We start from the raw sequence: 14453 nt of genomic DNA on the forward strand, positions 1-14453 counted from the left end.
TTGTTTTATCAAGTTACAGTTACTAAATCATTTATATCTGGAGCTATGAAACTCCAAATTTAGTTTCGTTAATTTTCCTTGAAACTAGACTCACAATCGATACAATATTGATACTTTGATAATAAATTAAAAAATATTTTGAAATTTAAAAATCAGTGTAATAGTTTAGGGATGTTTAATGTAATAAATATTATAGGTAGAGTGTTGGTCCAAAGTGGGTCTTTTTAGTCTTAGGGACCATATATGAATATTTATTAGAAACCGACATATTCCACATGTACTGTAATATAATACTATAAAGATAATTATAAAATATGATAATTGTTGTGGTTAACGCACATTGTATTCACCGGTTTAGTCTTCAAAATATCCGCCCGTAGAGCCCACTAGCCCATGCCTTGCTTCATTCACTCTTTTTTTTCTTTTTTTTCTTTTTTTTTTTCTTCCATAAAATTTCTAGAATTTTTGGTTTAGCAAATTAGTACAGTTTATTCATTAAAGTTTCCCTTATTTCGTTGTCTAACAGGTCTGATCTCTCTTCACTAAAAATTATTTATCTCATAGTTCGGGACTCAAATTATGTTCCCGTCCATTCCTCCTAAAAGTATACTCATTGAGTATTCTATTCATATAAATTATAAATCATAATTAGTTTTTACAATTTCTAATGATTTTCCTAACTCAGAACAGGGGATTTCTGAAATCATTCTGTCTCCGTCTCACAAACATTTAAATATCTCATAATATAGAGATCTTTTGCTTATACCGTTTCTTTTATGAGAAACTACACTCGATAAGATTTAATTTCATATTTTATTTAGTCTTTAATTCAATTTCCAAAATTTTTGATGTATTTTTTTAAATTTGGACTATTGCGACTGTCCAAATTGTTCCAGTGCAATATAATCATAATCACCATAGGATTGTCATAAAAATTATTCTCATAAGCATCAATCATTAATTTGCATTTTCATCACAAGTCCATTTGATTTCACATGTTAAATACATGTTCATGGGTTTCGAGTACTTACCTGTGCTATCTCTTAGCACAACTGCTCATTCAAACATGACAATCATATGCATCATATTAGTATCATATATACATAATCAAGTCTATCATGGCAAGAGCTTTTAGTTCATTTCTTGTAAATATCATTCAACTATCACATTTCACTCATTAATCTATTATATTCCAAACCCAATATCAGTCAATATTTTTCAGTATCGATCGATTATTCAATAACGGTCAATTGTTCAGTAACAGTCAGTGTTGCAGTAATAGTCAATTATTCAATACCTTTATTTACCCCTTTTAACATGACTTGGACCTAGATGGATACACGGATCTAACCCACACACCGGGATAGCATACAGTGTTTCATCAACCGAAGTCGGAATACACCGTATCGGTAACAGTAAAGGTAACAGTAACAGTAGCGGTACACAGAGTACCTCATTGGAACAAATCCGAAACAGTAACAGTAACAGTAACAGTAAGGTACAGAGTACCTCTTCGGAACGAATCCAGAACAGTCACAGTGGTCGACACTTATAGTGTCTTATCGACACAAAGTTGGAATATCCCTAAACACTTCCAATCCTATAGCATGTCAATTATATCCGACTAGCCCGACATTGTTAATAGGGTATTCAATTACGTTTCACTTTTCAAATAACAGTCAATGTACATTTCAAAATCAATATTCATACAATAATAATAACACTTGTCTTCATTTTCATTTATCATGTACTTTAGATAATTATCAAGACAAATACATATTAAATTTAGTTTATAGAAATACAAACTTACTCATTTCATTTAAAATATTATATTCAATGCAATCATTGCAAGATATATTTCATGTACAACAATAATAACATGAATAATAGGCTTATTAAATCACACGAACTTACCTCGGATTCAGAAACAACAATTTACCATTCTAGTCCACAACTTGGTATTTCCCGATTTTAGCCTGAATTTCAATTTTCCTTGCTCTATCATTTCAAATATAGCCTAATTAGGACTCACATTATTCAAATTGACCCAAAATCATATTTTGGAAAAATTACAATTTTTCCCCTAAACTTTGTCAAAATTACATTTTTACCCCTAGGATCATAAATTAAACTTCATCCTATTTTCTTATGTTCTTGACATGCTGATCCTTTTTACCTTCTATAGCAACATCAAATTCACACTCTAACATGTACTTATGAACATTAGGTATTTTTACCTATTATGTCATTTTAGTTGTTTTCACGTAAAATTGCTTAGCAAAAGTTGTTTAACACAATTTCAAGCTTCATATTCTACCATAAAGCATAAAAATAAACACATTTCACCTATGGGTATTTTTCCAAATATAAACCCTAGGTTAAATTATTGCTAGAATAAGCTTAATCAAGTTACCGGGATTTTGAAAATGTAAAGAACTTTAAAAACAGGGCTAGGGATCACTTACAATCGAGCTTGGGAGTTTGAGCAAACCCTAACCATGGCTGCTACTGGTAGAAACGGTTGAATGAAGAAGATGATAGCTAATTTGGCTTATTTCCCTTTTTAATTCTTTTAATTATTAGTTTACCAAAATACCCTTAACTTAAAAATATTTTATTACACCCATTTCATGTCTATTTTTGTGCAAAAATTAACTAATGGTCTAATTACCATTTAAGGACCTCCCATTTAAAATTTCATAACAATTAGACACCCTTAACATGTAGAACTCAACTTTTGCACTTTTTACAATTTAGTCCTTTTGACCAAATTGAGTGCCCAAACGTCGAAATTTTCAAACGAAAATTTTCACAAAATTATTCCGTGAAATCGTAGACCATAAAAATATAATAAAAGTAAAATTTTCTTCGTTGTATTTGTGGTTCTGAAACCACTGTTCTGACTAGGCCCAAAATCGGGATGTTACAATATGGGAATGCGAAACATGACACATTTACTTCATTAGGACAAGTGGGAGATTGTTGGGAAATGTGTCTATATTGTAGTAAACAAGTAATTGTTTTCTATGTATTTGAATGGTTAATAAATAAATAAAGTTAAGTACACATTTCACTATTATGTCTTTTTTGTTTATGTCTTTCATGTTTTGCATGCATAACGAAATTGTGACAAGAAAATATTAGCTCATTTATTGTTTAAGTTCAAACTAATGATAAGTGACACAGTAAGAATGTTTACATTGTGAGAAAGATGACTTACTTTAGTAAATGATCTAAACGAGTTTGTAATCCTGTAAAAGAATCAAAGTGAGCATTTGATTCAAATACATAGAAGGATTATTATGTCGTCTACAATTCCAATTGGGGAGATGATTAGTCTTGGCTATCGAAGCAGTTGACTCCACAGGTAGAAACATAGATCTATTCATTGAAATAATTATACATTGGACTGGATCCAAGATGAATTAATTTTGAATCCGTTTGTGAATTAATTTACTTGTGACGTTCATTGTGTGATTTACCTAAATCCCGAGTTAGTCACTGACCATGCATATCTAACTTATGTGTTTGATATAAGTGGAGGCTTATGCTCTAAAGATAATCAAGCCCATAATTGGTATGTTGGGTACATGACTTGAGTATGGCATTGTTTTACTAGCAACAATGGAATCCACTGTTCAATTAAAGAGTTAATGATATCCTCTCGTTGGCATTGTGCGGACGGATAAATATGGATTGTGGCCATGGGTTGCTTGTTCTCGAACGAGAAATTTATCACAGTCATTTGTTTACAGAGATCATATTACTCATTAAGAAGATACAATGATGACAATGAGATGAAATATGATTGTATTGAGTGAACAGATTTAACTCAAAGGAATCAAGGACATCATTTGAAGGTAACACACACACGACAAGGTCATTGGATAAAGCAGTTGGACAAATTTCTTTCGTAAAGAGTATACAATTAAGGAGTTTTCAATCATGGTACTTCTTGTGGACTGATTCAATGATTAAGTAAATTACGAATTATCGGATGCATCTAGACATAATTGCAATTACTAGAGCCTAATTGTACATGTTTGATTGGTCCCTCTGCTAGCTCAACAAAAGCTAGATCGAACTACATTTGAATCAAAAGAAAATTCTACGACTTTTGAAATAATTTAATTAAGTCAATTTATTCAATGTGGAATTAAATTAAGCGGTCGTGAGAATTGTTCAACTAGAGAATTTGATTAAAGAATTTTCTTGAAAAACTATTTTGGAAAATCTAAGTGAATTTTGGGAAAATTAATTTTGATCAAGTAAAATAAAATTAATAAAATTAATTAAAATTAATATGATATTTTTGGAAATTAATTTTCAAGTCAGACAATTGGCCCAATGGATAATTAAACTTGAAAATTAGACTTGAGATCGAAAATTGGGTCTGAGAACCCAAAACTGAAACTCAAAAACTGTTCTAATTGGGCATGGTATGTGAAATCGGTCTGACGGTCTAACCGGTGGCAAGACCGGACCAGTCGAGTTGTCATCTGGACAAAATCGATAATAGTTGAACTAGCTCGAGGTCTCGTGAGGTTATCTTTTGTAATTCGGTGTAGCAGATTAAACTAGTTTTCGCACTTTAGGAGCTTGAACATGAGCATTTTAGTTAAGTTTTAATTACATTTCCAAAAATTTTAATTAAATTTAATAAAATGTGTAATTTGAGTCTTTTATTGACCTTCGAGGCTGAATGAGACCTAAGGGTGAGCTAATATACTTTATGAGTGTGCAAGAGACCATTATAAGGTGTACTAAATCAATATTGGTCCTTAGGTTGCAACATGGAGCATTTGATGTCGCAACTTAGGAAGCATAAAGAAGAATTTCCAAGGCTACCTTCAATGTTGTGACATTGCTTGAGGATGTTGGACATACCCCTGAAGACAAGCATACTACCCTCGATGTCACAACATAGGACTTGGTGAGTCGCGACATTGCGTCTGTACGAGAAATAATTATGAGTTAGGGACGTTTTAGTCTGCATAATCAAATGTTAAACATGAGGACGACAACTAACCTAGGGTTAAGGACGACGACCACCTTAAAGTCTACAAATAGGCTCATTCAATACATATTATGGACACATTTTCATATTGTATAATTTTCTCTTTAGACCTAGCCTTTAGTTTTTCCCTTTTCTTAGGTTTTAGATTTTATTTCCATTGTTATTTGCTTTTGTGAAGAAATCAGATTCTGGAATTACTGCCAAACTCTATGAGGATTCTATGCTTAAATTCAATACAAATCAGGCTTTTTCTAAACCCTACTATTGAATTGTTCTTTATGTTCTTTCTGTTTATATTCTTTATTAGATCCATGAGGAACTAATCTCCACAGGGAGAATTAGTGAGTGGAGATATGAATAATTAACTGTTTTGTAAGGATTTCTTAAATTGATCAACTATTTAGGAAAGAAATAATCTAAACTCTAGGCCTTACAACCCTAGGAAGTCATCAAGGTGGGAATTAACCCAAATTTGGTATGGCCTATTTGTGAACACCTTAACCCTGAATCGGTTTGAACTGTGAGGTCGGAAGATAAGTAGTCATTGGCGACTCAGTATTTCAATGGACGAATCGAAAGATCCTGCTGGGGTACTGATTAGTTGATTGAACAGGAAAGCCCGAGATGGCAGTTGATTATGACTACCAAAGCAAGCTAATCACCTATGCCTAGATTTGATATATATTTGATTATTTAATTTCTTATTTCTTATTTATTTACTTTTCTTTTATTTCCTTTCTTACTATTTTTAGGATAGTTTATCAAAAACATTTTTATTTTGATGCTTCGTACTGTAATCCACTTAAAGTACTAATTAGATCTATTTATGTTTAAATTAGAATTAATTTAGTGCTCCCCTTCCTTGGGTACAATCCTCAGAGTACTTACCTACTCCGTTGTAACTATATTACAACCTGACCTGCATACTTGTGGTTATCGCTTTTCACATCTTTTGTGCAGGATTTCTACTCTGGATGTTGGTACTTCTGGAGGCAGTCAGGTGTCACACCTACGATGGCACCATCGGATATGACGGTGCTGGTGGCAGTGACGACAACATTCTAGTGGCCGGCGGGTGGTCCTTCGACGGTTGAGCAGTGGATGAATCATACTCCTATTGGGACTCTACTAGATAATTTAATTTCAGATTAACTATTCTAAAAATAATATTATTTTAATAGATTTAATATTAAATTAAATTTAATACTTATCTTAATAGTATTTTATTAATTTAATATTTAAGTGATTAAGTTTAATCATAGTTGAACTCTTTAAACTCTCCCCATATGAACAGAGTAATGGGTCATTATGTGACACACACTTGAATTCAAAATGTAACACCCCTTACCCGTAACCGACGCCAGAATAGGGTATGAGGCATTACTGAACATAAGCTTACAAAATCTTACAAAACCGGGACATAAATTTCCATCCAAATTTAAAACTTTTCACCCACATGCCATCATCCCTTATATAGGCCCACGAGGCCCAACACATACATTGGGAGAGGTTCGGGACCAAATCGAGAACTTAGAAATTTTTTTCACTAAACAGAGTCACACGCCCGTGCGGGTGGGTCGTGTAATCCCACACGCCCGTGTGGTTTGGGTCACGCCCGTGTCCCTAGCCCGTGTAACTCTCTATTTATGACGTCATGAACGAAATGTGGTCACACGGCCAACGTACACGCCTGTGTGCTTAAGCCTTGTGCATAATTAAATTTCATAATTTTTCCATAAATAGGTGCAGACTTCACACGGCCAAGGCACATGCCCATGTCTTATAACTATGTCTCTCACACGGCCGAGACACATGGCCGTGTCTCAGCCCATGTGTTTACTACTGGGCATTTTGTTTGTAATGATTAGGGTGCAGGGGACACACGGCCAGAGCACACGCCCATGGGGCGAGCCGTGTGTCACACATAGACTAGACACACACCCGTGTGTCTACCTGTGTGGACCAATTTAAGACTATATTTCAAGCCATTTGCCACCTTTATTTACACAACACATTCATGGTTCCAAAGGTACTTAAACTCTCTCATGAATCTAGTTTGTGTATTCAATTTCTCAACACTTTAGACTAGATTAAGGCTTCATTTCATAACAACTCATTCACACACATAGTGATCATCATCATTTAGCCATATCCACCAAGATCCATACCATAATGGAATTGGCTCATACATGCATAAGTGAATAGGTTTACAACCTAATAGTCATTGTAAGCCATATCTCATGGCCTTATATAAAATGAATCATAACACCCTCATAAGCCAACACATTGGCTAAACTAATATAACATATAATAAAACAACCAATTCCTATACATGTCATACTTAAAATAAAGAGACTAGTTATACCCAAAAGATTCGATTGATAGTGTAATCGAGTCTCCGACGCCCTTTGATCCCCGAACTAGCTTGGCGAAACTATAACAAAAAGGAAAAGAGAGGGAGCAAGCATAAAGCTTAGTAAGCTTATATGTAAAAAATAAGAAATGAAAATATGTAATTTCAACACACACATAACATCACTTAATTCATCACATTCTCCATAATCACTATAATCATATCCTATCTCGTTCAAATCTCACAATGTCTCATAGAACTCAAGATCATGATTTCTTCATTTTCATCACACCAAAATTGTATCATTTCGTATTCTCAATAACTACGAGCTTGGCGTACTTACCTGTACCCACTCAAGATAGCTATACCTCGTCATTCTTTTGTCACATTCTGTGACTACCCATTGAACCGCTTGGAATACTAAGGGTTACTCAGGATTTCATATACACAAGGTAGGGTACCAATGCCATATCCCAGATATGGTCTTACATGGGACCACATAACGATGCCAATGTCATGTCCCAGACATGATCTTTCATGGGATCACACATATCAAAGCCGATAGCCCAACTATGGTCTTACACGATGACTTATTATGATGCCAATGCCATGTCCCGGACATGGTCTTACATGGGTTCACATAACGATGCCAAAGCTATGTCCTAGACATGGTCTTACATGGGATCACATGTCACTGCCGAAGCCATATCCCTGATATGGTCTTATACGGGAGCTCATTCACTCAAATGTCAAAACGATGATACCCTAAGTATTCCTGAGGTTCAATCGGCTTAAGTCACGACAATTCTTTAACAAACAACATCAATGATATTCACCAAGATAATTAAACCATTCGTATAACATCAAATATTAAGCACATAATAAAATGCTATATTAATTACACACAAACTTACCTTGGTACAAAATATGGACAATTACTTCGATTTAGTCCAAGATCTTGTTTTTTCCCCGATCTAGGCCCGGACTCCGTTTTTATCTATAATAGCAAATTTCACTTATTTAATATCCACATTATTCAATTTAGTCCAAAAATCATACTATCGCAAAATTAGACTTTTACCCCTAAACTTTGACATATTTACACTTTTGTCCCTAAGCTCGTAAAATGAAATGTGTCCAATTTCTTTGTTACCCAAGCCTAGCCGATTCATATTTCTTCTTATAACAGTCCAAATTTTCATCAAATCACATTTTGACACTTATTTTTGCATGTTTTACAAATAAGTCCTTTTTGGTGTTTTTATGAAAAATCACCTAGGAAAAGATGTTTATCTAACACTAAACTTTCATACTCCTTCATAAATCATCAAAATACATGCACGAAACACATGGATAAATTTTTGAATATGAACCCTAGCTTAAAACAATGGTAGAAATAGCTAGTTCATGTTTCAAAGATCTCAAAAACATAAAGAACATTAAAAACGGGGCTAGGATGTACTTACTATCAAGCTTGAAAGATTGAAGAAACCCTAGCTATGGCGACTCTTCAAATTCGGCACAAGCATGAGAAGGATGATGAGATTTTGACTTTATTTTCCCTTTTTATTCTCTTATTTACCAAAGGACAAAAATGCCCTTAAGGCCTTCATTTAAAATTTTACCCAGGCATGCCCATTTTTGTCCATAAAAATAGAAATTGGGCAAATTGCTATTTAAGGACCTCTAATTACTAATCTAAAACAATTTCATACTTAAGGCTTCTAGAATCTTTAATTTTGCAACTTTTTCAATTTAGTCCCTAAAGTTAAATTGGACACTTTACACATAAAATTGCTTCATGAAATTTTCACACAAGCATGTAATCATATCAAAGACCTCATAAAAATCACAAAATAATTATTTCTACTTCAAATTCATGGTCTCGAAACCACTGTTTCGACTAGACCCTAATTCGGGATGTTACATAAGAGAAAGTTGTAAAGAGAAATTTCTCTAAATAAATTATTTTAGAAGATTTCTAAAGATATTTTTCTTATTTACAACTTGACCTAGATGTTTAGAGAAATTTCAAAATTTCCAATTGGTAATTTTGTGAAAAATTTTCTAATTCGAAGTGAGCCTACACTCGGCAGACGTGAGCTTGAGGATAGCGGAGAAGACTACTCATTCAAAGCATTCATCCTAAATGAATCGAAAAGGTACAATTTTGATTAAGTGTTAATTACTTTAGATATCACAACCAAATTCTTACTTTTTGGAAATAAATTTAAAACTCTGAATTTTCCTTAAACCTATTTTCCCTGCATTTCCTAAACCCAATATTCCAATAGAAATTGGCAGGATTTTCTCCTTCCCTCAATTCACTCCATGATTTTCTTCTAACCTCAATTCTCTAATTACAAGATTTTTCGAGTCTTGTGACTTGTCGATTAAGATTGCAACCTTATACTTATTGGATTTTTCGAATCTTGTAGTTTGTCGATTTAAGATCGCAACCTTATCGGCTCGTCGATTTAAGATCGCAATCTTATACTTACAAGATATTTTGAATCTTGCAGCTTGTTGATTTAAAATCGAAGCCTTATACTTACAAGATTTTTTGTATCTTACGGCTCGTCAATTTAATATCGCAACCTTATACTTATAAGATTTTTTGAATCTTGCAGCTCTCTGATTTAATATTGCAGCCTTATACTTAAAAGATTTTCTGAATCTTGTGGTTTACTGATTTAATATCGCAACCTTATACTTACAAGATTTTTCATATCTTGCCACTTATCAATTTAAGATCGCATCTTTATACTTACAAGATTATCAGAATCTTGCAGCTCGTCGATGTAAGATCGCAGACTTATACTTACAAGATTTCGAAAATCTTGCAGTTGCAAATTTAGGATCGCAGCATTCTCATAAAGTTGATTTCAATTTTAAAGATGCAAAACCCTCAGAAAAATAACGTAGTTTTTTAGTACAGTTCACATTATTTTTAAAGTGCAATCCGCAGTATTTTTGCAACATCGTTAGCATTATTTTTACAAAACAGTTTACAATATTTTCACAATAAAGTTCGTAATATTTTGCAGTACCAATTGCACTATTTTTAAAGCACAACTCGCTGAAATTTCATTATACTGCTCATCGAATTTTTGATGTACAGCTAGCTCGATATATAGTTTGCCATATTTTCACTATACTACAAGTATTTTCGCCATATAGTTCGCCTTTTTTTGGTTATGCTACTCACCATATACACCATTGTTATCCCCAATGTTAATGCTAAATTAAGTGGCGGTTTTAACATTATGAAAGAAAATAATATCAAAGCCCAAATCAACATTAGTGACACGGTCAAAGAATCGAATATTGCACGCCACTGTTTCACAACAAAGCTTACTCAATAAGTTTTAATTAAAGCTTACATAACAAGCCCTCAATTACACGGGTAAGGTGTGTAAACTTGTTTTAGAAAAGCCACTTTATAACTCTTTTTCAAAAAAGCGGGAGACAAATTTGTTATATAATACCTCACAAACTCGAAATTTGGTCTGCCTGGGTGATCTAGAATCTGACTCAATCAAGGAAAGGATGTTATCTAGCTCACCTTTCTGCTAGATCACCAGTTAGTCACTCCCTAGCTCACCACCTCCCTGTTCTCATAACGGCAAGGATTACAAATCCAAGGAACCCCTTAAGGGATACGTGTCAGGTCTAAGGGGATAACATGTCTTCATGCACGACACCTAGTTATCCCCTAAGACGTTCCATCAAAGAACCATGCCTTACAAATACGAGTAATCCTAAGAGAGGGGAAGGGGGAAAGGAACCATCAACAGAAGTGTAGACAAAATAAATGGTGTCATAATCCTAAGAGAATGGGATGGGGGAAGGAACCATCAACAGAAGTGTAGACAAAAAAAATGGTGTCATAACAATGGTCAAGTTTCTCTATCAATTTGGTGCAATGAAAGGGGTTTTAGCTCTTAATCTTACCAAGAAGGAAGTCAGGTTTTATATACTACACTAACAGAAAGGGAGAGGGACAGAAGAGGGGGAGGAGGCCGGTAGGGGAAGAGGAAAGGAAAAGGGTTATTTTTATTTTTATTTGATATTAATATAATTATTAATATAAAATTTAAATATAATATAATATTTTTAAAAAATATTTATGTAGTTTTATATATTTTAAAAGTTTATAATTTATTTTTTTAATAATATTTTTTATTTTTATATGATTTTTAAAATTTTTTATTATATTTTAAAAATATTTATGTATTTTATATATTTTTTTGAATTTTTTAGGTTTAGGATCAAATTGAGACAATTTATAAATTTTAAGGGTTAATTCTTTAAAATTATGACTAAAATGACATAATATGTAAAAGTTAAAAGCTAAATTTATTATTATACAAAATTTTCAACTATCACGTCACTCGTTAATGCAATTAAGGGAAATGGATAAAAAATCAATCTTAACTAGTTGGATGGTCAATTTAAAAAAAATTCATAATTAGATGACCATTTTAAAAAGATCATAATTGAGTGGCCAAAAAAGAAGATAACCAAAAATTGGGTGACTTGTGGTGAATTTACCCAATTTAGAAAGGGGTGATTGATGATTTTGATCTTATCTGAAAATAAAGAGGAAAGGGCTAAATGATGACGTCACTGCCAACTCACCCCTAAACGACAAAATCGAATCACTTTGGAATATTCATCTCTCTCTAACCAAAAAACCGAAACATGAAAGATTCGTCTTGTTATGCGACGGGCCGACGGCACGACTTTGATGTTTTTTTTTTTGCCCTTTCTCTTTCTTCCATTTTCTCGCTTAATTTCCTTCCTCGATCCATAACGTTATCTTTTATTTTCTCTCTCTAAAGTAAACATTTTTTTTCTTTTTCTTGGTACCAAAGTTTATTCTCCTCATGATTCTGTTTATACTTTATTTCCTTTTAGAAAAAAAAAATATCACAACTAATTCCCTCGACTTAGCATCTCTCATCTTGTTCGGATCTCTCTATGCTCTTTGGTTTGAAACAAACCCTTTCCCCTCACATATATTTATATCATCCACTGTCTCTGAAAATCTCGGTGTGGAAGAAATAAAATTACTTTTTTAAGTAAAGAAAATTTCCTTGCTATGAGAGATATGGATTACGCTCAAAAAATGCGCAAATGCCATGAATATGTGGAAGCTTTAGAAGAGGAACGACGAAAAATCCAAGTCTTTCAACGTGAACTTCCTTTGTGTTTTGAGCTTGTCACCCAAGGTTTGTGCGTTCTCCACTGACCATTCATTTAATTTCTTTTCCTTTTTGCTAAAATTTGTGTTTGGGTGTGTGTTTTTTAATAGCTATTGAGTCATGCAAGAAAGAGATGTACATGCAAGGTCAATCGGAGTGTTCGGAACAGACATCGAGTGACAGTCCTGTTTTGGAAGAATTTATCCCCATCAAAAGAAGCTGTAATTGCTCTGAGGAAGACGATGATGATGATGATGAGAATGTTGCTGCTGCTGATAAAAAGAAATCTGATTGGCTTAGATCTGTTCAGTTATGGAATCCACCCTCCAAAGAGGTAACCTTTTCTTTTCTTTTTTTTGGGGGGGGGGATTTTTTCTTTAATTGCAAAAGAAAATATTTAACAAAATTTGGGTTTTTTTTTAGGATGTGGGTAAAACTGGAAGTGGGGTACAAATGAAGGGAAATGGTGGAGCATTTCAGCCGTTCCATAAAGAAAAAGGTAATGTAGAGAAGAAGAGCGTTGAAGCAGTAGGAAAAGGCAATGCTTCGGCTACAGCAACCACTACTACGAGTGCTTCTACGACAGAAAGTGGGAGCAGAGGAATAGCAGCTGACGATGGAAATACTAATAAAAAAGTAGAGAAAGGGCAGCAGCAGCAGCAGCCGCCTCAGAGAAAGCAAAGGCGGTGTTGGTCGTCGGAGTTGCATAAACGCTTCTTGCATGCTCTTCAGCAACTCGGTGGTTCACATGGTGAGTTTTGTCATTTGCAGTGTGCAATTTATTTCGATTTCTTTGTAGTAGTTGTTGTTGTTTATGTAAATGGAATTTGTTTTTGCAGTGGCTACGCCTAAGCAGATTAGGGAGCTGATGAAGGTTGATGGACTTACAAATGATGAAGTTAAAAGCCATTTACAGGTTTGTAATTGTTCTGTACTGATTTAACTCATTAACTGCTAGATTTAGGGTGGCATATATAGCTAATGATCGGTTTATTTGTTTCAGAAATATAGATTGCACACAAGGAGACCAAGCCCTAGTATCAACAGCAATGGCAACAACCCACAAACACCTCAATTTGTGGTGGTTGGAGGAATATGGGTGCCTCCACAAGAATATGCCTCGGTGGCGACAACCGCAGTAGTATCAGGGGAAACCAGTGTGACTCCAAGTCCGAACAGCGGAGTCTATGCCCCGGTGGCCGTCCCGTTGCCGACGCTAGCTAAACCATCAGTGCAAAGACTGCAACGATCACAATCTGAAGATAGAGGTAGTCATAGTGAAGGGAGAGTTCACTCAAATTCACCATCAACATCTTCCTCTACTCATACTACAACAGATGGGTTCCCTGCGTTTTAGTTATCTTACTGTACATTTTTTTCATTTTTACCTCTAGTAGAAAGTTCTATATGAAAATAACCGAGTTTTTGGCATTTTTTTTACATCTTCTTGCGCTTTGTTCAGTGTATATCATCCTTGTTTAATAAAAGCAAAGCATCCTTTTTGGGTAAATTACTTACTCAAGTTTTTTAAATCTCAATATTTATATATTATGTTAATTTATTCTTAATTTTAAAAAAATTAACTCTCAAATTTACATTTTGTGAAATTTACTTTTTTTTTACCCCTTCACCTAAATTTTTTTTTAAATTTATCAACTAAATTGATCCAAAATATATAAAAAATAGGAATATCCAAAAATCTAATGTAATAATTTCTATCTTCTCTAGTTCTATTAAAACTAACCTCGAATATTACAAAATAAAAGTAAAATTATAAAAAGAAAAATTTAAATTATGTAATATGTAAATGTTCATGGTTAATTTTTTTGTAAAATTAAGACTAAATTGACACAGTATATAAATATTAAGGGTTAAA

General features: G+C 33.6%; 1 protein-coding gene across 1 annotated transcript; it reads left to right on the top strand.

Annotated features, from left to right (window-relative positions):
- The first annotated feature begins 12112 nt into the window (after positions 1-12112).
- LOC107894165 (transcription factor HHO3) lies at positions 12113-14087 on the top strand. The gene is made up of 5 exons (XM_016819384.2): positions 12113-12604; positions 12688-12911; positions 13001-13328; positions 13417-13493; positions 13581-14087. The coding sequence occupies exons 1-5, from the start codon at positions 12475-12477 to the stop codon at positions 13932-13934; spliced, it is 1113 nt and encodes a 370-aa protein (XP_016674873.2). The 5' UTR covers positions 12113-12474; the 3' UTR covers positions 13935-14087.
- The last annotated feature ends 366 nt before the right edge of the window (positions 14088-14453 follow it).

Source organism: Gossypium hirsutum, chromosome A13, assembly GCF_007990345.1.
Source record: "Gossypium hirsutum isolate 1008001.06 chromosome A13, Gossypium_hirsutum_v2.1, whole genome shotgun sequence".
Lineage (NCBI taxonomy): Eukaryota > Viridiplantae > Streptophyta > Magnoliopsida > Malvales > Malvaceae > Gossypium > Gossypium hirsutum.

Excerpts from the sequence above, each read along its gene's own strand:
- LOC107894165 (XM_016819384.2), top strand. The coding sequence starts at position 12,475 with ATGAGAGATATGGATTACGCTCAAAAAATGCGCAAATGCCATGAATAT. Across the intron at positions 12,605-12,687 it reads TTTTGAGCTTGTCACCCAAG|CTATTGAGTCATGCAAGAAA; the intron begins GTTTGTGCGTTC and ends GTTTTTTAATAG. Across the intron at positions 12,912-13,000 it reads GGAATCCACCCTCCAAAGAG|GATGTGGGTAAAACTGGAAG; the intron begins GTAACCTTTTCT and ends GTTTTTTTTTAG.